Genomic DNA, 27,426 nt, shown 5'->3' with positions numbered 1-27,426 from the left:
TGACCACGACATAGCACACTATTTAAACCACGTTTAAACTCATCACATCCTTCGATGGACCTTTGTGTTCTGTGGATTGTCATCCCCAAAATTCCACCAATCAGCAATAGAAGAGACTCCCATTAGAATAGTCAAACAACAACAATACCATACAGAGATGTACATAGAGGTACAGCATCATACATAGCCATACAGGACAATAAAGAGACATATGGATCTAGACAGAGACTTATAGAGCAATACAGAGCCATACAGAGCCATGTGGAGCCATATAGAGCCATACAGAGCTATACAGTGACTTATGGAACCAGAAAGAGGCATACAGAGCAATGCAGAGCATAAGAGAGTCATACAAAGACATTTGGAGCCATATAGAGCAATACAAAGCTATACAGTAATTTATGGAACCACTCAGAGCCATACAGAGACACGTGGAGCCATATAGAGCCATACAGAGCTATACAATGACTTATAGAACCAGCCAGCGGCATACAGAGCAATATAGAGCATTAGAGAGTCATACAGAGACATGTGGAGCCATATAGAGCAATACAATGCAATAAAGAGCAATACTGAGACTTATAGAACAGGACAGAGAGACTTATGGAACCAGACAGAGACATATAGAGCAATACAGAGCCATACAGAGACATGTGGAGCCATTAATAGCCATACAGAGCTATACAGTGATTTATGCAACCAGACAGAGGCAAACAGAGCAATATAAAGCAAAAGAGAGCCATACAGAGACATGTGAAACCATATAGAGCAATAAAATGCAATAAAGAGCAATACTGAGACTTATGGACTCATGCAGAGTAATATATAGCAATGCGTAATCATAATCATAATCATCAAGGGATCGACTGGTGATCATAACATAACATCTTAAAATAGTAACAGAAAAAGAGAAAACGTTTAAATATAATTTCGTGGCCTCTTATTCCGCAAAACATACAACAGCGCCAGTGGTTGAAAAAAAAACACAAATTCCCATAATACATCGCTCTCACTCGTTTTCGCTTGTCCAGTACCTTAAATATGTCCGGGTGGAAACATAACCCGAACTAAATACTGATGGTATTGGAGTTTGCTTGTGTTTAAACATGTTTTGGTTTGGTTTGATTAGATTATACAAACAGTGTATTATAAGTTTTGTCATAAGTAATATCGGAATTTAAATCGCACAATGTATTTTGCATTTCTATTTGCATAGTTGTTTGCCCACATGGTCGTTAGCAACAGCACCGGAGTCAGTGTGAGTGTGTAATAGACTTTTTTTTGTTGTTGTTGCTATTTTCACGTGTAATCTAATGGCGTTACCAAAATAAAAACCAGAAAATGATACACTTATAACGAGCTAATATTGTTTGAAAGTCGTTTTGTATGGGGGTTGGGTCAGGACAGATTACCCAGGTCATCTTTGAGTAGGATTAGGGATTTCACGAGACGGGAGGAAGAGGCTTTGTGGTCTTTGAGTGTGCATCACACACATCCTTGCTGACTTCTCTTCCAGTACTATCTTTATTCTTCTGGTTCAGACTTTCAAAATCCAATTAGACTGATAGACCCAAAAAGGATGGAACTAGGAAAAGCCAAACTTCTGAGGACTGGACTCAATACTTTACAGCGAGCCATTCATCCCATTCATGGAATAGCCTGGACAGATGGAAGACAAGTTTGCTTGACATCATTCCACCATGTCTCAGGCGAACCAGAATTCGGGGACACTAATGTAATTGGACAGTTTGAACACGTCTTGGGACTTTCCTGGGGTCCTCTGTGTTGTTCAGAGTCTCCCGCTCTGCTCGCCGTGCAGCACAAGAAGCATGTGACGGTGTGGCAGCTTCAGCTGAGTGCTCTTGAGCAGAACAAGCTGCTGTGCACCCAGACGTGTGAAATGAGCGAGCCTTTCCCGCTGCTGCCTCACGGCTGTGTGTGGCACCCCAAACAAGACATCCTGGCAGTTCTGACTAAGCAGGATGCCTCGGTGCTGTTCTCCGTGCGTGTGGATAATCGGCGAGTAAAGGCAGATACCCGCGGCAGTGGTCTGATCCACTGTGCATGCTGGACTAAAGACGGGACCAGACTGGTGGTTGCTGTTGGCAGCGTTCTTCACTCCTATATATGGAATGACATCCAGAAAAGTTTAGTGGTCTGCTCATTTTGCCCGGTTTTTGATGTTGGTGGCTACATCTGTGCCATCGAGTCTACAGATGAGGCTCAGGTGGCTGTTACAACAGAACTGCCTCTAGATAAAATCTGTGGGCTTAATGCAGGTTGCACCTTTGACTGGCCAAATGAATCAAAACCGTCGTCCTCTCAGCAGTCTTCGGCTGTTATTTTGGAGGAAGACGTTTGCTTGGAATCGAGGAGGAAGTCCTATGACTCGGAACGTTCACTACTCTCAGGGTTCTTTTCGTCCTCTGGTTCTACTGACCTTACACACATTCTGGCGAAACATCGAAAGTCAGACCCTAGCCCTTTGATTCACTTTAGGCAACGGGATCATTTGACAGGATCAGGTCAAGACTCGTCACATTTGATTTTAGTCAGGTATGAACGTAAGGTCACGACTACCAGGAAAGTAAACATCCCTGGTATTCTGATCCCTGACATCGTAGCCTTTGACCCACAAGGCAATACAGTCGCAGTGGCATCCAATACCTGTAACATGGTGTTGGTTTACTCCATCATGGCATCCTCCATGCCCAATGTTCAGCAGATCCACCTGCAGAAGAATGAAAGACCTAAAGGTGTTTGCTTCCTTAGCAGCAAGCGGATCCTAGTCATGCTCGGCCGACAGAGGTCCACCGACCCAGCCTTCCTTCCATCTTCCCACACGGACAAATACGTCCTCAGGCTCACAGCTCCGGAGCTTGTGTTTGACAAGGGCACAACTTCTCCAGTTGTCCAGGAGCCGGAGTCTACAATTGAGCTTAGGAGTCATTTATTGGCCTCCGTTAAAGATTCTGCAGTAAAGGACCTTGTTCTTCCAGGGGGGTCTGTAATCCTGTCATCAAATATCAGGAATAAGTTAATTGAGGAAGTGTGTACCTCAGAGTCAAGCTCGGCCGACTTCTCCGACAGAGCCACTTCCAGCACTTCCTCCATCACTCTGGAAAACTATGATATGGACCATGTTAATCGCATGACCAGCCTAGCCATAGCCAGCCATGAATCCCCTCGAGGATCTTCCCCTCGATACACTGCATCAGAAAAGCTGCTGTCTGATTCTCCTTTGCTGAAGAACAACTGTCTTGCCAAAGAGAACAACATCGAACAGCTCTCATGCAACATGGAGAGGATGTTTACTCGCTCTGGAGAGGTGCAGCAGTGCCTCTCAGAAATCAAAGACTTTACACAGAATGGGAAAAAGCTCATGAGCAGATATCCACCTGCCTCTGAACCAAAATATGTCTATGTTACATGTCAGGTATGATAAATATGCACTTTTTTTTTTCTTTCTTTCTTTTTTTTTTTTTTAATGCTTGATATTCGAGATGGATTTTATATATATATATATATATATATATATATATATATATATATATATATATATATATATATACACACACACATACATACACATACACACACACACATATATATATATATGTGTGTGTGTGTGTGTGTGTGTGTGTGTGTGTGTGTATATATATATATATATATATATATATATATATATATATATATATATATGTATATATATATATATATATATATATATATATATATATATATATATATATATATATATATATATATATATATATATATATATATATATATATATATATATATATATATATATATATATATATATATATATATATATATATATATATATATATATATATATACATACACACATACATACATACATACATACATATATATATACATATATATATATATATATATATATATATATATATATATATGTGTGTGTGTGTATATATATATATATATATATATATATATATATATATATATATATATGTGTATATATATATATATATATATATATATATATATATATATATATATATATATATGTATGTATGTATGTATGTATGTATGTGTGTATGTATATATGTGTGTGTATATATATGTATTCCAAATCTTTACTCTTCTTTTTTTTTTATTTTATATAAAATGAAAAATATAATTGTAGTTATAAGCTTTGTAGTTTGTTTGTGATAATGTCAAAATATCATAAAGTGCTTTTTTTATTTTATTTAACATGTTGACCTTTAAGTGAACTTTTCTGAAGTAAACTTTGAGTTACTTTCCATGCGTTCCTAAAAAAAATATCTAATAAGAAGTCAATAGATAGATAGATAGATAGATAGATAGATAGATAGATATAGAGAGCCTGTTTAGACTCACTTTCTCTGCCCTTGTGAATGTAAATGCTAAGCATTTATTCATCTGTTACTTAGACAAAGTTATCAGACAATGTGTACACGGATGAAAGAAGACTTGTGCTGTTGTGTGAAGGAAGACTCTCTCTTCTAGTCCTGCAGGAACTCTTCAGCCTGACTGTTATTGAGATGATGCATGGTATGTTAATTTAATATCAGCTACCAATACATTTTTCTGAAGCCCTTTAAAATTGACTATTATTATGGAAAGATAAAGATTTGTATAGACTCCCTTCTGGACCATCCAATGCACCCTGAAAAACGAACTAAAAAAATGTCTGACAGTTTTTGAATTATTTACATACACTTCAATAAATAAATAATGAAATAATTAATATGGAGTTCATTTTGAAGTGCAAGAAATACACAGTACTCAGTGTCTTAGATCTCTGGGGTCGTGGGTCTCCCTGTGAAAGCATGTGTGTGCGTTTTCTCTGGGTGGTGGATTGGTCGCTCTTAACTGACCCTAGTTATGAGTAAAAATGAGTGTGTAAACAAGTTATGAGTATAAATGAGTGTGTGAACGGTGCTCTGAGATGGACTGGTGTCCCATCCAGGTTAAATTCTCCCTCTCTAGACCCAGTGTTACCAGGACAGGTTTTACTTTTGTAGAGTAGTAAGTAGTCAGTGTGAGTGAGTTTTTTTTCAGGTAGTTAATTGGCTGGGATGAAAATAGATAACGGATTATAGGTACCGATCCGATTTAAAGTTTAGGTCAAATTATAGCCTCTCCTGTGAAGTGTAACACTGGCTGTACATATTACCTGCACGTGTGTACATTTAGCAGACCAATCCAGCATTTGTGCTGATATTTCAGGTTATAGTGTAGAATGAATACATTATTAGGTTATACTGCAGAATGTTTACTTCATATTGCTGCATTTATAGATTATAGTGCAGAATGAATACATTCTTAATTATAGTGTTGTTTGTGCATTTTGTGAAGGATTGTGTCCTCTTCTTCACAAACTTGATCCAGATATATATACTGTAAATAGATGTTTTGATGGCATATATGACTTGCTGTGACTGTATCTTTCCAGGGCCAATGTGGATTATCCTAGTGGCCGATGTAGACGGATTTGTACCTCTCACCTTCCAGCACCAGGAGGCGCTCACGATACGAAGTGCAAAAAGGAAATTTCCCTTTAAGCCTGTCAGCGAGAGTAATGACCCACCTCCTAAAAATCAGCAATTAACAAATACAGAGCAGTGACTTTGCTGTTGCAGGCTTCCCAGTTTAAACCCTCCCTACTTCACACTATATGTCATACTCTGTATGAATGGCGTGTGACAAATAAAATTTAAATTCGTGTCATGTTGAAAAGCCTCATAACCTTCCCAGGGCACTTCCGGCTTTGGTGTACATACTGTTGATGAACAGCAATCCTTTTTATTCATCATAAAGAAGATACATGAGTGCCTGGTTTAATGGAGCAATATTTATTGTCATCTTTGGACAAAATACATTGCAAACAAGAATTAAAAAAATATTGTCAGCACATCTGTGATGCAATAATTATTTCAATTGTAAATGAGTGAGAATTAAGTAGTAACTTTGACTCATCTTTTAATTTTTGCAGACGTGTTGTGAAAACAGGTATCTCCCCATGTGACTTCTGAAGTATTTGATTACAGTTGTTTATACTGTAAATGTTTCCTTTTAGTATTGCAGATGTCAATTATATACTTTGAACTATGAGCTCCTTCCAAACAAAGAACTGTGAATTACACACTGATCAGGCATAACATTATGCCAGGTAAAGTGAATAACACTGATTATCTCTTCATCATGGTACCGGTTAGTGGGTTTGATGTTTTAGGCAGCAAGTAAACAATTTGTCCTCAAAGTTGATGTGTTTGAAGCAGGAAAAATGGGATAGAGTAAGAAGTTTGTCGAGGGCCAAATTGTGATGGCGTCAGAGCAGCTCCAAAACTGCAGTTCTTGTGGGATGTTCCTGGTCTTCAGTGATCAGTATCTATCAAAAGTGCTCCAAGGAAATAACAGTTGTGAACCGGGGACAGGGTCATGGGCAGCCGAGGCTCACTGATGAAAGACGTTTATGTTGTTAATGCTTGACGGGTCAGGGTTATTTTGGCAGAAAAAAAGGGGCCACCAATATATTGGGCAGGTGGTCATAATGTTCTGCCTGACAGGTGTAAGGTCAGTTCATTAAATCAGGATATTTATAATTTTCTCTCTCTGAACTTGAGGTATAATGTACAACAAAAGTAAACTATAGTGTTTTTATAAAGTGTTTTATGGTGATGGTGACATTTAAAATCCATAGTAAAAGCCCCAATTATATTGCTTTAAATTAAAATTAATTCGGATAATTAACAAATTAACAAATCCAAATAATTAAATATAAATCTGTAAGACTTTATACTATTTTAGCTTCATTAAAAACAAAGAAATATACATTCATTCATATAAATTATGTACTGTACTGTATATAATTAATACAGATTATTATATCATTTAAAAAAAATACCAAAAAGAAAATAGAAGGTTCATGTTAATATATTTAACACAGTGTAATGTACACTAACACATCTCATCCCAGGGCCGAGCTAGAATTTCAATCAGTGATGTGTAAAGGGCCTATGCACTTATCAAGTCGTCTCTGAGGCAGCTGCAATTTATAGTCTGGTTCCTGAAGAAGACAGTGAGTGAAGTTAGGTGTAAAAGGATATCTGACAGAGATATTTGATGACATCACAGGAAAAGGCTAATATGTCTGTTATATAAAATACAATAAAAAGCACAAATCTGTAAATCTTGTAAGCATGTGTGTGAAGTCACCTGAGATCCTCCAGGGCCAGTTTGTTTCGCTGTCTCACGTCTTCACTGATGGGGTACAGAAGAAGGATGACAAGGCCTGTGATGATAAACACCACAGGGGCCATGCCAATCAGTAGTTTCAGAGTGTAAACTACCGCATTGGGCTGCCTACATGCTCCTGTGTCATAGCCTGCAAATCTACAGCATAGACAAGACAAAATGTAGAAAACATTAGAACTAAAACCTTACTCTAGTGGATATTTATAATAAACCTATTGCTGATGATACAAAGATAAATTATATAGGTGCCTTGACAAAACTCACTCTAAACAGAGAGTGGACACTCCCAGAGAGATCCCAGCTGCAAACTTGGTGAAGAAAACGTAGAAGGAATAAAAGATCGCCTCGTGACCCTTCGAGTTGCGGTTCGCCAGTCTGAAGTCATCCACTACGTCTGGCAACATTGACCTGGATACAAATCCTGGGCCATTATATCACATATAAGACATGCTAGTCATTAATAAAGATCATTCCTTTTTATGAGGGATCTTTTTCACTTACGTCTAACATGTATTGGTGGAAGGAGGCAAAAGGAGAAGGCATAAACCCAAAATAAATATGTTCCAAATATAAGACCAGTGATTAAGGTAATTGCAAAGTAATTAGATATAGATGCTGGAATAGTGGTAACAGCAATGGATTTGGTCGATCAGAAATATGAGTACTTTCTCTTTGATGCGTCTCATTTTACAGCTGTAAGTATTTCCTATCCATCGACATGATATAATATGGCCACGGAAGGTCAAGTGAACAAAGTATGAGCAATCCTTACAGCAACTGGATTAGACATATTTCACATACTGCTAACTCGCACTATAACGTTAAGGTACAGTATAATACTGAAAACCAATTCTCCTGTTCCTCCTAGCAGAACAGTACATCACTAAGATAAACTACAGCTAAACAACTGTCCCTCAAACAAAAATCTGTCTATCTTCACTATATGACCATAAGATTCATATGTGTATTTTGGACATCCTATTCCACATTTAGTGAGGTCAAAGCTCTATAGCAGGCCACTCAAGATCTTCCACTCCAAACAATGTAAATTATATCCTAATAGAGCTGGCTTTGTGCACTGTCATGTTGGAACAGATTTGGGTCTCCTTGTTCAAGTCAGACAAATCCAAAGACATGCTATACAATTGTGTGCTTCCAACTTTGTGGTAACAGTTGGGTGAAGAACCACATATGGCTGGAAAGGTCATGTGTACCAATATTTTGGTCCATCTAGTGTATTTACCTACCGACATACCTACTAGACCAACAGGAAATAAACAGAGCAAATTTCTGACACAATGTTAGTTTTGTTCCACTAACCAGACAGCAGGTGTGAGAGGGTAAAAAACTCACCAGGGTAAAAGTAGTGAGGCAGCTACACTTAGTCCAGAAGATACAGCCACCACATAAGCCACCATCAGGTTTGGAATAAATGCCAGCATCACAGTGAAGGGTATTATCCACTGCACACAGTCACATTAAAACTTCCTCAAAATACAATATACACAGGGGTAGAAATACCTGGACAATAGTTCTTTGTAACTGTAGTTTTATTTAATATTATATTTGAATTAGTTATATATAAGTTATCGATTCATACAGGATAAATAATATAGCGCTCTTTTAAAATCAGTTCCTTTAAAAAATTTCTCTCTCTCTCTCTCTCTCTCTCTCTCTCTCTCTCTCTCTCTCTCTCTCTCTCTCCATCTTTCTATCTATCTATCTATCTATCTATCTATCTATCTATCTATCTATCTATCTATCTATCTATATATATATATATATATATATATATATATATATAGGTGAATAGTGTATAAGAGTAAAAGTACCGTAATTCCACAGAACGCTGCTGTCTTTTTGCCAAACCTTTGAAGGAACCACTGCCAGAATGGGATACTCAAAGCTGCAGACACCTGCATAGTGGTTTAAAGGCATTTCTTAAACAAACAAACAAACTATATATATATATATATATATATATATATATATATATATATATATATATATATATATATATTAGGGCTGTCAAAATTAACGAGTTAATTTTAACAGCACAAATTTTATTTAGTGTGCGATTAATTGATTTACATTTTCATACAAAAATATCAACAAAATTAATTCAAGCCCACGTTAATAAAATTAGTGCCGTTTAAATGAATGTGCGTTAACGCGATAATAACGCGTTTATTTTGACAGCCCTAATATATAAACTGTACGTGACTCTGCATGCAATGTACACTCACCAGAATCGTTAGCACTATATTTTGAAAGTGATCCCGAAGATCTACTGCATATGTGCAGAACAGCACAAAGTTGCTCTGGATCAGCTGCAAAATGATAGTCAACAACAAAAATAAAGAGTTATGGGTTTTGTTGTCCCCAAATTATTGGGAACATGCTGTAGTAGTTGCTGTGTGATTAAGATAATCTGCTGGAACAATTAGTTATTGTAACATGAGAAGAATGCATGAAAGAATTAATGTTATTGGCTCTTATTTATGTTTCATAGCAAATATTTCTCTCTCTCTCTCTCTCTCTCTCTCTCTCTCTCTCTCTCTCTCGCTCGCTCGCTTTCTCTCCATTGATTAAATAAATATTTACAAGCTCTTTACCTGGATGGCCACAGATATGAAGAGGAAAGCTGCTGTGAGGGAGAGATATGGCCCGTGTCTCATCACCAACACAAAGCCTTTATGGAAAGGAATTGGTTTCTCTGACTTCAGTGCATACGGATCTAAAACAATATTTAATTAAGTAAATATTTTTTATTAAAGGCATACAAATGTGACCATCAATCATACACTGTAAATGTCACATTCATATGTGCTTCTTACACGTCATAATCCAGATTTAGTCTACTTTGCTCCATTCTTCTGGGAAAGCTTTCCATTAGGTTTTGGAGCATAATCCATGTCTTTATGGAGCTGACTTTGTGCACAAGGTCGTTGCTATTTTGGCACAGGATTGGGCCTGTGTGTCTCAGTGAAGGGAAATTGTAATGCTATACACATATGGATGTGATCAGGTGTCGACATTTAGCCATATAGTGTGTAAATTCCATCCAAATGTACATATTACAGTACAGTAATAGTAAATTGGAATTTCTTTTTATTTTATTTTGTTCATTAATTTTTATATCATTAATTTTTATATCATTAATTTTTTCTAACTCCCATTTACAGGGACTTATAACTGCATATGCTCCAATAAACTAATGTTAATAATAAACATTAAAATAAGGTTAAAATGTTGCTTCAACTTAAACATTTTTATACCTGCACCAACATAAATAATAAGGAATTAACTTGCTTTGCAGATGATTCATAAAACTAAATCTAACTTTACATGGTTAAAACATACAGCATGGCATTCTTCTGATTTGCTGTAGTATATGATAAATGAGACTCTATAATTAAATAATGTGTGGGATGCAATCAGTTCACCCTGCATTGATTATTTTCCAATAACAGCATACCACATAGTTATTTATTCCTCACAGTCTTCTTCTTCACACACTCTGATTCTTATACCTCATAGAATACTGAGGTGAGTAAATGAATGTAATGCTATAGTAATGCCACACTCACCATCTCCTTCTTTAACTCCCAGAAACATCACAACTGTACAGATAAGAAAGAGTGCCCCGATCACACCTGCAGCAATCATGTACACTTCTTTCTGCAAAAACAAAGAAAAACAAGCACTTCAGTGTTTTTTTTATTACCCTCACTAATCACTTACAGTTACAGTGGATCAGGAGCCATTAAGAACAAGCAAAACTCTAACCCTAGTTGACATTATTGTGCAATACATTAATGTGACACTGTGGCACATTGTTAAATTAGAAATTAAAATGTAGAACATTAGAATTAGAAATTAGAGCAATAAAAATTTTCCCACTGTGCAACACATAAAGGTATATCTTATCTTAGACATAAGGACATTATGGCAACAAAATTTGTTTAAATATCTTTAAAGATTGAAGATTTTTCCCAAATGCTTAAAATGTGTAGTGTACAGATTGTAAAATATTATTTAGAAATCTTATAAAGGTGGCACATTTATGTAATTAATCTTAAACAAAATTGCCAGAGCAATATCAGCAGTTTTACTGCTCTCACACGCATTCTTCAGAAGAACATTACACAAGACACTACAAATGTCTTGAAATTTAAAATAGGTACAAAGAGGAAGAAAATGATGTTAAATGCAGCAGTTGTTGAAAGTCTGGCATGTGTTTTGCTTGTATTAGACTCAAAAATGTCTTATGCCCACTCACTTTTCATCCCAAAAAACACATTAAGGTCAACCTAATCCTTTTTTCAAGAGTAATCATTGTTTAGAGATAAGTGACGAGTGCTTTTTATCAGGTTAAAAATTCTGATATATACGGAGACTATATATACTAACATGGCAGCAGCCTGTATGGCCTGGTGAAATATGCAACAACACCCAAAAAGAAATCTTCTTCACCTTTAAACAGGAACTGTTTTGCCCTAAACAAATCTTTGACTTGCTTCCTCTTTTTCCAGGCAAAGTGCTTCATTACCAATCCAGATCAAACAGTGGCCAGATTTGGAGGGGTTTGGCGGACGCACCCAAACAGCACACCACCCTCAGCCTGAGGAATTTGCAGAAACATTGTGCTACATTGGCATTGTGGAAGCAGCGCTAACCACTATGGAAGCATTTTCCCAAAAGCCACTTCACCCAGACCTGCTCTGAATAGCTGTGGTGGTAGCTGAATAGCATGATAGCATGATGATGCATGATGGGTTTTCTATCCCTGAAACCATGAGCGGTTTGTTGGCCCACTTTTACTTCCAGTGTGACTGATTCTAGAAGTGGGTGACATTCAGCTGTAAGTAGACATCAGCCACTATATTCTTTATGTGTGTTTGCACTTGGGTCTCTGGTGAGCTTGTGGCAAGCCTCTAGTAATGTGTGGGTACATGATTAGACAGTCAGCAGAAGACTGAACAACTTGCATATTAATAAACATCATCTTCAATTTTTGTGATGAAATTGTGAATTTACATGTTTTGATTAACATCAACATGTTCTATTTTCTAGTTTCTCGTTAACAGCAGTGCTGTTTGACTGACAGCTGATTGTGGTGAGTGTTGGGATTTAGCGTTTGATTTTGCACTACCGAAAGAGTCCGGTACAGTAAGCCTTTAATTCATGACTGTTCAACATTTTAGAAGAATGTAACACACAGAATCACTAAAGTGATTCAAATGATTTCAAATTCAGCATTTAATGTGTTTTAAAGAGTACTGTTTATTTTAGTGGTTAAAAAAAAAAACATAAATTATTTTAAAAATCTATCATAGGGTTCCATCTACTCTTCAATGCATCTATCTTTCCATCCATCATACATCTATCCAAAATCTACATAATTAAAGGCAGAATATTCTGTACAAGAAATGTATACAATATAATGCCCAAATGTGTATTTAATGTTGATGTATCTGTGATACATACTGATACTGATACATACTGAATGTGACAGGAAGTCCTGTGACAGTGCCAAGCTTTGAATGATCTCCGTTCCACTACCATTTCCCAGGTGACCGGCTGACGTGTTGTTATGAGGGCAGTGTTTAAGATTATGAGCACTTGCTACAATCTGGCCCTGAATGGCTGCACCAACTAGTGTCCCAAACACCTCCAAGGTCATACCTACAGCAGGAACACATAGGGGATTATTCAGTTCTTTTTCAGTTCTTAGTCTAGTAGTATATTGACATTTAAACAATTTTAAAAAGAGTGGTAGGTATTGTTAAAAGGGTGTAATTATTTTCATCTATTACGGCTACTTTCATATTGTTTCTAGCATTTTTCTTTGGCTAGCTGTATACAGTGTAAACACAATATACAATAATATTATGATATGAAACAAACCAAAGAAAAGAATCATGCACATACTGTAATTACACCAGTTGTTAGTGTTTTTCTTTTTCTTGTGTTTGCATTTATGCATTTATTTACAGGATGAGAAAGGTTTTGAAAAAAGCAAACAACATAAAGTACTATCTTCAGTATAATAATAAATCAACAAATACATGTACAACTTGCGGTTAAATAAAAATGTGATAGTTCTGACAGCTATGTGTGTACATTCATGAGCAACACAAGAATTATGAGGATGGATTTGGACTGAAATTAACCTAAACAGTCTGCTACATTGACTCAGCAAAAATAGCTCTGCATTTAAGCAACTACTAGTGAACAGTTTACTTAACAGCACACCTCAACGATTCTAAAACTATAATTCGGTGTAACCCAGATAAGAAGGGGTTCCCTTTTAAATCTGGTTCCTCTCAAGGTTTCTGCCAAATACCATCTGAGGGAGATTTTCTTTGCCACTGTCACCTCTGGCTTATCATTAAGGGTAGACATTTATGCATTAAATTTATAGGCACTAACATTAAATTTAGTAACATATTTATCTCTGTAAAGCTCCTTTGGGACAATGTCCATTGTTAAAAGCACTATACAAATAAAACTGAACTGAAATCATGTTTTGCTGAAAGGTAAACTTACGGTATGCTGTAGCTGAGTCTCGTTCCTGCTGGTCTGTGCTCAGAAACATGGTCAGTGCTGAGTAAGGCACATGGAAACACTACAAAGGCAAAGAAATCAACAGAGAGGAATCATCAGTGCTGAGCCAGAGTTGTACAGAACATGCAGTGACTTATGAGAGCAAGGAGTCACTATGGAGATACCAATGGATATGAATAGAAAGAAGAAAAGATCTTTTTCTACAAAGAAGGAAAGATATATGCTGAGCTCGATGTAGTTAGATGTAGATATTAGTAGGGAAACAGTAAAATATATTAATGAGTTAATGAGCATAAAGTTTACTAGTGCAAAGAGCACAATTTTCTCTGGTAATTTCACATCAAGTTCATAACCTCAGCCATCATTGAGTCTGTCCTGTGTACATCTATAACTGTCTGGTTTGGTTCAGCTACCAAATCAGACATCAAGAGGCCACAGCGGACGGTCAGGACTGCTGAGAGAATTATTGTTGCCCCACTGCCCAATTTCCAAGATCTCATCCAGAGTGGAGAAAAGGGCTACGAAAATCACTTTGGACCCCACACACCCAGCACACTCTCTCTTCGAAAGGTGCTACAGAGCACCGTCCACCAGAACGGCCAGGCACAAAAACAATTTTTCCCACAGGCTATACTCAGCATCAACTATTAAAATATTCATAACTACACATTCTCCATCATAACTGTCTCATTTATACATAGAATCCAAATGTCCATTTGTAAACTGAACACTTGTAAATAACATCTGTACATTTATTTAACAACACTTTTACTCTGTATATATTGCATTATTTAACTGTCTGGTTTACTACTACTGTTACATTCTGTCTGTACTTCTGCACTGGAAGCTCCTGACGCCAAGTCAAATTCCTTGTGTGTGCAAGCATACTTGGTAATAAAGCTATTTCTGATTCTGATTCTGATAATAGCCATATCTACATATGTGTGTGGATTCTTAAAATCTAGCTCATGCAATAAATTGTTTTCTTTTGTACTTGCCATACTGCCAACACACTTAGTTGGACCTATTTCCCAAAATAAATGAATTGTCCATGATTAATCCACCATGACCCTGATTATGGACTTTGAGCTTCATAATATTGCACAGAAAAAAGTTTGCACGTCATGTTTATACATCTTGCAAGGTCCCTTAAAAAAAAAAAAAAAACCTGACCTATTCATATATATTACCTATTCATAACAACAATTATATTGATAAAGAACACATAAATTGTTAAATACAGAATAGTCTTTATATTTGGTTGCAGCTTTAGTAAAAAAGTGATGCATATAGATATTATGTCTAATAATACACTAAAACAAATGAAAGTGTAGCAACAGAATATATATATATATATATATATATATATATATATATATATATATATATATATATATATATATATACTCGTTAATAATAAGTGTTAATGCAAATTAATTTTAATGACAAGTTTTATTAAAGCGTGATTAATGCAGCGCACTTCTTGGTTTGACCTTTTTTTTTTTCCAAATCTGCATAAATAAATTAATATAAAAGAGCCGACATTAAAACTTTTATTGCAGGACATTTAAATGTCCTTTCTTTACTCTGATTTTAAAAAAATATTATAAACTCCACAAAAAGTCAATTTTTAATCTAAAATAAACATTTGTTTTACTAATGCACCAAGTCTCAAATGCATCCGGCAATTAAAACTATCCGTGTGGAAACATAGCAAAAGTTTCATTAAATAACTTGTAGCCAGCTGAATACTTCATCTACATACTGCATCTTCCGTGCAGTATATATATATTACACTGCCTTTCCATAAACCTGGACTTAACTAAGCAAATAGGTAAGAGTCTCCCGTTGGATAATTACTGCATGGATGATTATGTATCTGTTTCAGAAGGGGTCAAATTATTGGCATGCATCTAGCAAAAAAAAAAACATCTGAGGAGGTTGCTGAACCTACTGAAATTGGGTTAAGAACTGTCCAACACATTAGTAACAACTGGAAGGATGGTGAGTAGCCATCATTTTCGAGGAAGAAATGTGGCTGGAAACAAATCCTGAATGATCGTGATCGGCGATCACTTAAACCTTTGGGGAAATCAAATCATAAAAAACAACAGTAGAACTCACGGCTATGTTTAATAGTGAAAGCACAATGCGAAGGGAACTCAAGGGAATGGGACTAAAGAGCTGTGAAGCCTTAAGAAAACCACTTATCAGTGAGGCTTATCGGAAAAAAAGGCTTCAATTTCCTAGGGAGCATAAAGATTAGACTCTGCAGCAATGGAAGAAGGTCATGTGGTCTGATGAGTCCAGATTTACCCTGTTCCAGAGTGATGGGCGCATCAGGGTAAGAAGTGAGACGGATGAACAGATGCACCCATCATGCCTAGTGCCTACTGTACAAGCCTGGGGCAGTGCTATGATCTGTGGTTGGTGCAGTTGGCCAGGTCTCGGTTCAGCAATGTTATGTGCCCAAAGAACGAGGTCAGCTGACTACCTGAATATACTGAATGACCGGGTTATTCCATTAATGGATTTTTACTTCACTGATGGCACGGGTATATTCCAAGATGACAATGCCAGGATTAATCGGGCTCAAATTGTGGTTCAGGGAGCACGAGACATCATTTTCAGACATGGATTGGGCACCACAGAATCCAGACCTTAACCCCACTGAGAATCTTTGCGATGCGCTGGAGAAAACTTTGCGCAGCGGTCCGACTCTCCCATCATCAATACAAGATTTTGGTGAAAAACGGGAATAAATGTTGTGACATTGCAGAAGCTTATCAAAACGATGCCACGGCGAATAAATATATAAACACAAATAAAGTAGCTAGTAAAGTTTATTACTAGATATACTAGATATATATCTTTAAAATCCTTTACTTTGTAATTTACATTTAAAAAATCATTTATTGCTGTGGTGTACCAGTGGACCAAGCATGCGCTAAAATAAACCTCTCTGGAGAGCTTGCCCAGCCCAGTTCTTGTTCTATTACAGTAACTAGTGCCATTTGGCTAGGAAACCATAAAAGGATTTACATTCAGAATGTTATTTTTGACAATTTTGCAGATATTGTTCGATTTAAAAGCAAATAGTCTGAATAAAAATAATGGATTAATTAAATGTGGGTGTTACTGACTGGGTTCACTGCCTGTGATAGTGAATGCAGCTGCTGGATCTCAGCCTTGCACTTAAAGACAATGGAAAGCACTAAAAGAGGAAACCAACGTTTACCCTCTTTGGTGGTTTCTAGTTGCCCCTAACATGTATTTATAAAGGAGTTCAAATGACATGTCATTTCAGTGCGGGTTTGTATGCACGGAGCGGCAACCTCATTCCACTACATGCTGGTGTATTCGACTGAAATTTAAAAAATAAACAAATAAATCATAGAAATAAAAACTACAGATATAAAAAAGGTTGACTTACAGAGTAGAGCACCAACGTTATAAAACTTCTAGTTTCATTAAGGGCAGATCTGTGATTTCCTGTTCTAGTTTTATTTCACAATTAAAAAAAAAAAAGTCACACAATTACCCACATATCATCAATGCACTTGGACACACCAAGATAAAAATGGTGTCTTAATTTGATTACAATTATTTTTTCACAATCTAACCGCGGAACAGTATTTAAATCGTGAAAATTTATTATCGTTATTGCTTGAATGTTCACCAAATGATCTTACGCTTCCTAAAATAAGTGGCTGAGAGTGATCAAAGCCAGGTCAGTACTGTTCTTTACATCTATAATTCTTTACAACATAAGTACAAGGCCTTCTCATTCATAATCATACGACCCCGGTTTTGCACAAAAAAACTCTGAGGTAAATATTACAAACTTCCCTTTAATAACTGTAATGTCCAGCATGACAGACAATATACAACTCACCTATAATTTTGTGCTTTACTTTTAAAGACTCATTGTTCAAATCAATGAGATCATTTCTGTCTGAAATGTCCTGCTATTCTAAATTGCTAACAATGTCCAAGCCAGGATAGAGGACACAAAAAAGAGACAAACAAAATATTACAATTGTGTTCAACATTAATAACTGTGACAATATTCATTGTACACTTCTTTGAGATAAAGGACTAACTACAATGTAATTCTTAATAAAAACAGGTGACCATAACTTACTGTGATGAGAGTTTGGTAGAGACAGTAGAATCCCAGATACCAGATGTACCTTTGATTGGTAAAAGGAGGAACGAACCACAAGTAGAAGTAGGACACTACAGTAAATGGTGTGCAGCCCACCATCCTGAGGAAAAATATAATGGAAACATTAAAAGTTATCCTTGACTTAAAAAACGATAAGGAATTATGAAAAAAAAATCATTTCGGAGTTCTTTGAAACAAAGCACTGTAATTCTCACAAGCCACACTTTACCCTTGTGGCTGGCACTTTGTTATTGCGGATGTCTTGTACAGCAGTGGCATTTCAACAAGCAAAGTGTTTATTGTAAATGTTGATCTGTTTATGTGTGTGAGGAGATTTTAGTTTTTTTTGTGGTATTTTTTTAAGATGCTTCTGTACACTAAAGTAAGCCACAGCATCATCGCCACATTTTCTGCATTTGCTCAGAACAGTTATCGTTTGAGTCCAAATAAATGATTCTGCATTTCTGTTCTTACATATTCTACTGTTTAGAATGTAAAAGCACCGTATTGTCCAGAATATAAGATGAATATAAGACTTTCAGTGTTCCTTGTAGAAAAATGTTATTTGAAGACAAATGTCTTTTATAAAGAAAATGCTTTAATTTAAAAATGCTTTCCATATGGCATACCATATATATCCTGCAGTCCATCTGAATTTATTAACAATTATCCCAGGCTGTCCATCTCATTGTAAAAAAGCATGCCCATACCCATGCGTGGAGTATTCAATCACAGAGCAGACATTACATTCTGGCATGCCGTATTTCTCGTCTGCATTTATCACTATGATTTTAAAATTTGCATTATAAGCTTGCTTCAGATGCTGGTTGACTTTGCCGACTTTTAAACCGGTATGTTCTGGAGAGTCACTCGTGCACCATCACCAGTCACCATCATGCAGTCCTGGTATTGTAAATGACTTTTAGATTGCTTCAGTCCAAGGAAACCTGTTTACCTGTATTTGGCCCCACTTATTTTTGCGGGTGTACAGTATTATTAACATGTAATAGTCTAGAACGCAAATATAATATGACATTGTCCATTGAGATGCATTCCCATTAGAATATATCGTCTTATATTCGTGACAATACGGTAATGTAAGTAAGTATATTGTAAAGGTTTCAAAGTTAGCAACTTAAGATTGTTTGTGCTTTTTATATATACACATCACATGGAAAGCCTTTCACATAAAGTGATTGAAATAATCCCTAGTAATAAAACATTCAACATTTTGTAGCGCTCTATGCACAATGTTTAGAGATACAGGGACAAAGAAATTTCGCCAATGTGCACAAAGAATGGCCAATTCTAGCACAGTCCAGACCCCTGATTTGCAGAATGAGCTAGCACTCTTGCTCACTCTGTGATTGTTTTTTCCCACAAAAGACCAACAGAATAGAATTAGAGAGAGTGTGTGGATGAATGGATGGTTCTAAATGTAGCACAAGAGGTTAACTTGATGGTTTAACCTAGAAATGTCCACTGTAAATAAAATGGCATAACTACAGGATCATTCACCGTCAAACATGAGCACACACACTCCGTACTCCAGCATCTACACATATGTAAATTGAAACACAGCCAGGATGGGTTTTTAGAAATCAGTGTGCCTGCTACACTGTCTGATCACACTGGATTTCTTTCTTAATGGGGTGTGTGTTTGCACATGTTCTCATCTTTAATGAAAGACCTGCTTCGTAATTAAAAACCTTAGCGGACATGGTTGTAAAAAAATGTAAGAACGTCATGAAATATGAGATGAGATGACAGACATGTAATAAAAGAGCTGTCTAGACATTTTAAGATTTATCTGCTTGATCATGATTGATCAAGATTTCAAAAGAACTACTATGTTCATTGTGAGTTTTGAATGAAAGGGTGTCAGTATCATTTTATTTTGATGTTTGATGAGATTAAGGATATTCATTTAAAGTTTCCTGAGACTACAGGTATCAGTCAATTCTAATTGATCCCTCGTGATCCTGCAATTATTTCTATTTTACTCACACACAGGCCAAAAGTTACTAAATTTCCCCAAAAATAATAAATAATATTCTAAACCACCATGACCCATTAGTTAAACCAGACACTGAAGACAAAGACTGAATAGACACTCCTATGTAATCACCCGGGCTTTTTCTTTGTCCCATGAGCTTCATATGTCTATCCATTCCCATCCTCTTAGACTAAATACAGTCTACTCTAACAATTTTTGTTGGCTCCCTTGGGATTCCAGTCCCAGTGCAGACCACCTGGGACTTACATGTGCACTTATTTGATTATTCTGTGCCTTACAGCAGAGTCCTTACAGAATCTCGAGTGTTATCTAAATACTTGATTATAACATCCAGGGGGTTATCTTCCAACATTTGGGCAAGGCTGTCACATTCCAGCATGATGCAATGGACTTCCTTTCAGACATTTTGATGCCATATCTTAAAGATATGGCATTGATATGGGGACTTCTTTCCAGGAATAGCAATTAGGATTAAGGGAAAAGTGTTGAATAATCAGCCAGCCAGGGTAGTAGCTAGGGGTCGTAGAATTCCACTAGATTTTGTTATGTACTTATTGAACATTTGTTATGCCCCATCTTTGCTGTTCTATGAACCTTTACTGTTCATGGAAGACTTTCCATTAGATTCGAATAGGAATAGGGCTATGGAGATTGGTGACCATTCAGCCACAAGAGAATTAGTGAGACTAGTCATGATGGCGTTCCAGCCCATCCCAAAAGCATTTAGTGGGTTCAGTGTGCAAGCCACTGGAGTTGTACCATTCCAACCCTGGCAAACCATGTATTTATGATCTTTATTTTGTGCACAGGGATAAAGTCATACAGGAATATCTTTGGGCCCTTTAATGCCAGTAACTGGAAATCTTAACTGTACAACAAACAATGACATTCTAGACAATTGTGTGCTTCCAAATTTGTTGCAACACTTTAGGCCAAATAGGGCATACAAACACACTCTGCTGCAATGCTGATCCTATCTGAATGAACAAAACTAATCCTCTACTCACCATGGCATGAGTCGGCCGATTTTTGTCCATCTGCTTTTAGTGATGAAGAATCCCACGACAGGATCAGTAATAGCACCCCAAGCTTTCCCAATGAATAACACCAGGGAGGCCTGATAAGGGTTTATCTGTGGAAAGCAGTGACACTGCTATTACCATTACACACATAAATGTCACTTATTTCTAAGTCATGAGGCAACTGCAACATTAGAAGTGTCTGAACTTATCAAAGTACTGCTTTATGCCAAAAATGGTTGCAGTAGCTGAGGCTGGATATTTTTAGATGTTACATAATAGAAGCTTTAATCAAATCTGCTGCATTAGTGATAAGATCATTTGTCAGAGTCACTTCTTTCGGTGGAATTACATCAATGTATTCATGGACACGCTACCTGTGCAATGTCCAGCAGAAATATTTGCAAAAAAAAAGCAGTTGCACTTCCTGCAACTTGATTAGGTGCCCCTCCGATAGCGAAACACAGTTTACTGCACACAGAGAGCTTCTGCTCCAGATGAGTCTGTAAACAAAAAACAGCACAAGCCTTTAAATTGCTCATTCGTAATAATGCAAAGTGGATTAATGGATTAATGAATTTTATTGGTTGGTCAGAATTATACAGGATCGTTTTAACGAACCTAGCCACAATCTAAAGCATCATTGCACAGATATTTAATGAAGTCTCTACATTGGTGGAAAAAAGCTGAACATTCATTTAAAAAATGAATTAAAAGATGGTCCTGTAGCGCTAGAATGTCTTTCAATTGTTTGTAATGTCTTTCCACACCTCATAATGTTATCCATATGTGGGAATGATAGAACAAAACCCCATATGTTTTCTATTCTCCTGTTTGAAATCCGAGTTGGCAGAGTGAGATTATTGAAGTGTTTTTTTGAATTAGGATTTACAGTGACTGAATATCTGGTGAAAGGTCGGAGGCCTCACCAAAATCTCTGAAGCTCATTACCAAAGCTTTTGGGTGATACGTATTACATGTGGTTCTCTAATGTGGTCACTGCACACTCAATCCCACTGCTCTCATTTTTCCAGCTCGGGTGGAGTACGGTAGTAACCTTTTCATTAACCAAAATCCTTCAGGATAACAAGTGTTGTAAATATCTGTCAATCAAAGAGTGTTACTTCCCTCAGTTCAAGTGCCTGGGCTTGAATCTGTGTGTTTCTGTGTGTGACAGCAGGTGTAAACGATTTTCACTGGCACCCACTCACTCACATCGTGTCGTTGAACGTTTTCAGATGGAAAAAAAGGTGTTTTTATAAGTGTATGTGTGCGCGTGTGACTACTGGATTTGATCCCTTGTAACACATTAAAGTGCAATCGGTTTGTGTTAACCACAACTGGTAAAACCGAACATTTATTACTGTCTCCTTCTGATCCTGGAGACAGTCAGACAAGTATGGGAGAGCTGAAAATATTCAAGCAACCAAGGGCATCCTAAACCCTGTATTTCTACGTTTCATGCAGCTACATCTGCACAAGATCGGAGCCGTTTTTTTGGCTGTCGCCATGCGCCCTTTTCTCTCCCCAGGGCTTTGCCTATAACAGGCAACAACAAAACAACCACAGAGGTCTAAGCCTATAGGCCTTCAAAAGATACTATAATTAACTGGATGATTTTTTCACTTTTCCGCTCCATCTTGAAAAAAGCGCATGGTTTTAAGAAGCACAATTACCAGGAAGTTGCTATGTAATTATTCAAAAGTAAGGCAAGTCTGACATGGAGCATAAAAATGTAAAAAAAGTGACTTGATTTATTTTACTCTCTTATACATCATTCAATAAATATTTGACTAACACTTTGCTAAGCAAACTAATTCCTAGAGACAAAAATTCAGTTTCATTAAAAAAGTGATGTCTTCTAAAGCAGGGGGCTTTCATAAATACATCTTAGTCCCAGATATAAACAGGAATTCATTCCGTGTCTTGGTACAAAATATCTGATTTCTACATAGATTGTACACATGACAATCATGAGTACAGGAACAGAGGGAAAGTCTGCAAGATACCAAAGCCTTTTCTCAAACACCATTGGTCAGAAGATGTTCATTAATTTCCTAGCATGGCTCTGACAACAGTGCTGACTGCAATCAAATCGCACAATTCTCTTCATGTGTTTATTGTAGTATATTAGTATATGCCGGTTGTTATTTCTCAAGGAAAAAAATCATATAACTATTGATATTGTGTATCTTTCTATAAGGAGATGTATTTTGAACTTTTATAGACAAAGTGTCAGAGCTTTTTAACAGTCAGTAAGTTATGTGTGTGAGGAGATTTTAGTTTTTTTTTTGTGTTTTTTTTTAGGATGTTTCTGTACCCTAAAGTAAGCCACAGCATCATCGTCACATTTTCTGCATTTGCTCAGAACATTCATCACTTGAGCCAAAATAAATTATATTGCATTTCTTTTCTTATATATTTGATTCTGGATTGTTTGTAAAATAATCAGCTTTTGGTTTTTACTTCCAGTTTCTCTAAAAGAAAGAAAAAAGACTGCTTTTCTGAATTTTTATAATATAGTTTTATCCTGACATAACATAAGTGATAACAGTAACTAAAATACACTATATTGCCAAAAGTATTCGGTCGTCTGCCTTCACATGCAAATGAACTTGAGTAACTATGATGTTTGCCCACCCTTTACAGCTAGTACAGCTTTAACTCTTCTGGGAAGGCTTTCCATAAGGGTAGAAGTGCTCTAATTCATCCCAAAGGTGTTCTGTCAGGGTTGAGGTCAGGACTCTGTGCAGGCCAGTCAAGTTTATCCACACCAAACTCATTCATCTATGTCTTTATGGTCCTTGCTTTGTGCACTGGTGCAAGTCATGCTGGAACAGGAACGGGTCGTCCCCAAACTGTTCCCACAAAGTTGGGAGCATGAAATTCTCCAAAATGTCTTCATTAAGAGTTCCTTTCACTAAAACTAAGGGGCTGAGTCCAACTCCTGAAAAACAACCCCACATCATAATCCCAAACCAAACTTTACACTTGGCAAAATGCAGTCAGGCAAGTACCGTTCTCTTGGCAACCGCCAAACCCAGACTCGTCCATCTGATTGCCAGACAGTGACACGAGATTCGTCACTCCAGAGAACACATCTCCACTGCTCTAGAGTCCAGTGTCGTCGTGCTTTACACCACTGCATCCGATGCTTTGATTGTACTTGGTGATGTAAGGCTTGAATGCAGCTGCTCAACCATGAAAACCCATTCCATGATGCTTTCTGTTCTTCAGCTAATCTGAAGGCCACGTGAAGTTTGGAGATCTGTAGCTTTTGACTTTGCAGAAAGTTGGCGACCTCTGTGCACTATGCGTCTCAACACTATGCAGCTGTGATTTTACACCGCCGAACACTTCGTGGCTGAGTTGCTGTTGTTCCCAATCGCATCCACTTTGTTATAATACCACTAACAGTTGACTGTGGAATATTTAGCAGCGAGGAAATTTCATGACTGGACTTATTTCACAGGTGGCATCCTGTCACGGGACCATGCTGGAATTCACTGAGCCCCTGAGAGAGACCCATTCTTTCACAAATGTTTGTAGAAGCGGTCTGCATGCTCAGGTGTTTCATTTTATACACCTGTTACCATGGAAGTGATTGTAACACCTGAGTTCAATGATTTGGATGGGTGAGTGAATACTTTTGGCAATATAGTGTATATTCCACAACATTAAATGTAACTATAAATGGTTAAAAATCTGACATCTCAATCTTAAAATCTTAAATAAATCTTAAATAAACAAAAACAAGAAAATAATCATCGTCAAATTGCAATGTTATTGAAGGAATAATTTGTGATGTACTTTCGGGTGGTGGACGATTATTTTCTTGTCATAATATAGCACACCTGCTGCAGGTTCCTTATGTAATTCCTCTATCATCAAGATGAACTATTAATAGTACTACTGATTTTTCTGGCTTGCAAGTTGCTCAATATTAGTAGCTGCTAGTCACGTAACTGGTTGCACCACAGGTTTCATGGCTTCATGGAAACAACATCTGTTGTATTCATAGGGCTGCTGTCATAACAATTCAGACCTCCTATTATAATCAAGCAGCGTAACACTGTATGTGCTTCATTGTGGATTTAATCTGGAAACTGAAAACCAGCTCTACGAAAGCAATTCAATTTCACAAAATCCATTTTTTTACCCTTTGCTCTGCATTGTCCTATTGAGTTCTAAGCAGATTTGTGTTCTGACACATGAACTGGGATGACATAATACAAGAGTGAAGGATTTATAACTACTGGGGTTTTTCATCAGTGCAAAAGCAGAATAAATTTACCATGAATTATCTCTACACACATCTCATGGCACACTAAATCTGTGCACAAAATTGTTTTTGTTTTTATTTTTGATAGGTGTGTATGGATATTTAAAGCTAATAGACGACTATAGTGCTCATAAATAAAGCAAAACTACACAGATTCATTCAGAAGCACTGTTATGACAGATTAAACATTAAAATGCAAAAACACTGTTATATTTATTTAAGCATTTAAAAATAATTTATGCACGTTTTAATCAAATATTAAATCTTGATACTTCAAAACACCCGAAGACCATGAAAGTCTAATTAAATTTTTGCAGACTTCAATAATGCAATTTAGTAATGCACCATTTACAACCCTGTTCCCCTGTTCACACATGGCCTTTTACACCATTCCCAGAGATTTACACTCTCAACATAATTAAATTTCTCACTTGCATCCTCTATCATGGCTGCAGGATTTCATGGTCTATATTTTACCACGTGGGGTCTATGTGTCTCAAGAGACAAACGGATGTGAGAACATTTGCATTAGTGTCTTTCCCCCATATATTAATCTTTTTCTCCCTTTCTCATACACACACACACACACACACACACACACACACACATATATGTGCACAGCGTTTTGCTCTGCCTACCCAGTAAGTTGGTCACCCAAAGGGACAGTAGCATAGAAATGTTGACTGCTATTTCACTTGGCAGCTCATGCAGCATCATACGGTTTAGCGGTTTAACTCCACATCTGTCGCTGGGAGATCCTGCTGGCGCAATTTAGTTGTGCATTGCTATTACTTCTAAAATAACATAACCGGTTTGTTTGGATGTAAATTACTATGTTGTATTTTTGGATATCACTGCATTTACTTGCCTTTTGAGCAGTTTCCAAGATAGAAACATTTTCGTCCTGGCTAAGAGAATAGTTTATAATCTGATAAAGTTTACAGATTTCTGATTTGGTCAATAGATTTCTGAATACGATTAGAATTTGATAGATATTATGGGTCTTGCAATCTCAAAGAACTTGTACCACAATTAGAGAGAATATAACAGGGACAATGTGACTCTGTATTACAGTATGTGAACGAGATAACTCATTTTATACCAGAAAGAATACATAATGCGCATTCATTCTGTGTGATGTTTTTAACTTTCATGCAGTAAATCAGTACCTGACTGGAATCATTGTGGCGATTAACATGTCAAACATGCACTTTGCACATGGCTGTGATTGCTGCCTTAAATGGTACCTTGTATTGTATTTAGAGGTGTTGTTTTAGGTGAAATAGTACATACTTAATAATTTCTTTTCTATTTTCCTATGTACCAACAAAAGATCTCTAGACAGCTTGGGGACATCCTTTGCTGAAAATGCACCAATAAGCACTGCTTTCCATTCATTAAAATATATCAGTAATTAAAGTAACAAAAAAGTAACAGCTTATCTGTAAAGCATTTTAGCAAGAGCAATATCTTACCTGAGCAGAGACCTTGATGAAAACAGGCTTGGGATTTTTCATCATTGCCTTGTCACCTGAGCTGGCTGGTGTCTTCCTCCCTTTAGTCATGGCTATGAGACTGACAGGCTAAGAGACAACAATGTGCTGTTGGCTGTATTCACATTTTGCTCCTGGGGCCAGAGATCCCAAAAATTTACTTAGTCTTACCGGGCATTAATGCATATACAGTAACAGCTCTCACAAAACCTCATTTTCAAAGTACATTTTCTTAACTAACTCAGCATGACTCTTTCTCACATTCACAGAGATCTACAAATCCAAGCCTCACAAACTGTCTGTTAAGTGTGATTAAATGTTAAGTTCAATCCACAAAACCAAGATAATTATAATTAAATTATCATTCATTTCATAATCAGCTATCTAACTCAGTATATGATGAATAGAAGATTTGCCCATTACAGTCTCACCTGACTGATGGAGTGACTTCATTCCACAGAGAGATGAGGAGACTGAATGAGAGTTTCAGGAAGCTAGAACAACTGATGAAAGCGCTGAGAGAAAAGCACGCCTCCCAGTGGACACCCACTTATATACACATTTACTGTGTACTATGCGTTCATCTCTATTCAGTTTGATCATTT

General features: G+C 36.8%; 2 protein-coding genes across 3 annotated transcripts; one reads left to right on the top strand and one right to left on the bottom strand.

The window, feature by feature from the left end:
• The first annotated feature begins 1,017 nt into the window (after positions 1-1,017).
• Positions 1,018-5,740, top strand: LOC124376773 (WD repeat and coiled coil containing). The gene is made up of 3 exons (XM_046836046.1): positions 1,018-3,436; positions 4,446-4,566; positions 5,471-5,740. The coding sequence occupies exons 1-3, from the start codon at positions 1,580-1,582 to the stop codon at positions 5,641-5,643; spliced, it is 2,151 nt and encodes a 716-aa protein (XP_046692002.1). The 5' UTR covers positions 1,018-1,579; the 3' UTR covers positions 5,644-5,740.
• A 146-nt stretch (positions 5,741-5,886) lies between these two features.
• Positions 5,887-27,291, bottom strand: mfsd2b (major facilitator superfamily domain containing 2B). 2 transcript variants are annotated; one of them, XM_046836047.1, is made up of 15 exons: positions 27,253-27,291; positions 26,804-26,955; positions 21,424-21,549; positions 21,035-21,159; positions 17,987-18,110; positions 13,825-13,903; positions 12,779-12,960; positions 10,863-10,953; positions 9,888-10,009; positions 9,519-9,602; positions 9,105-9,188; positions 8,626-8,735; positions 7,537-7,680; positions 7,234-7,410; positions 5,887-7,084 (listed from the first exon to the last, which is right to left on the bottom strand). In XM_046836047.1, the coding sequence occupies exons 2-15, from the start codon at positions 26,891-26,893 to the stop codon at positions 7,033-7,035; spliced, it is 1,590 nt and encodes a 529-aa protein (XP_046692003.1). In that variant the 5' UTR covers positions 26,894-26,955; positions 27,253-27,291; the 3' UTR covers positions 5,887-7,032. The 2 variants fall into 2 exon arrangements, with proteins under 2 accessions (XP_046692003.1, XP_046692004.1); XM_046836048.1 differs by having other exon boundaries at positions 26,804-26,911; positions 27,253-27,283.
• Positions 27,292-27,426: the final 135 nt, after the last annotated feature.

This window comes from Silurus meridionalis, chromosome 23 (genome assembly GCF_014805685.1).
Source record: "Silurus meridionalis isolate SWU-2019-XX chromosome 23, ASM1480568v1, whole genome shotgun sequence".
Classification (NCBI taxonomy): Eukaryota; Metazoa; Chordata; class Actinopteri; order Siluriformes; family Siluridae; genus Silurus; species Silurus meridionalis.
The sequence above is the reverse complement of the archived record's forward strand: the minus strand, read 5'-3'. Positions and strand labels throughout refer to the sequence as shown.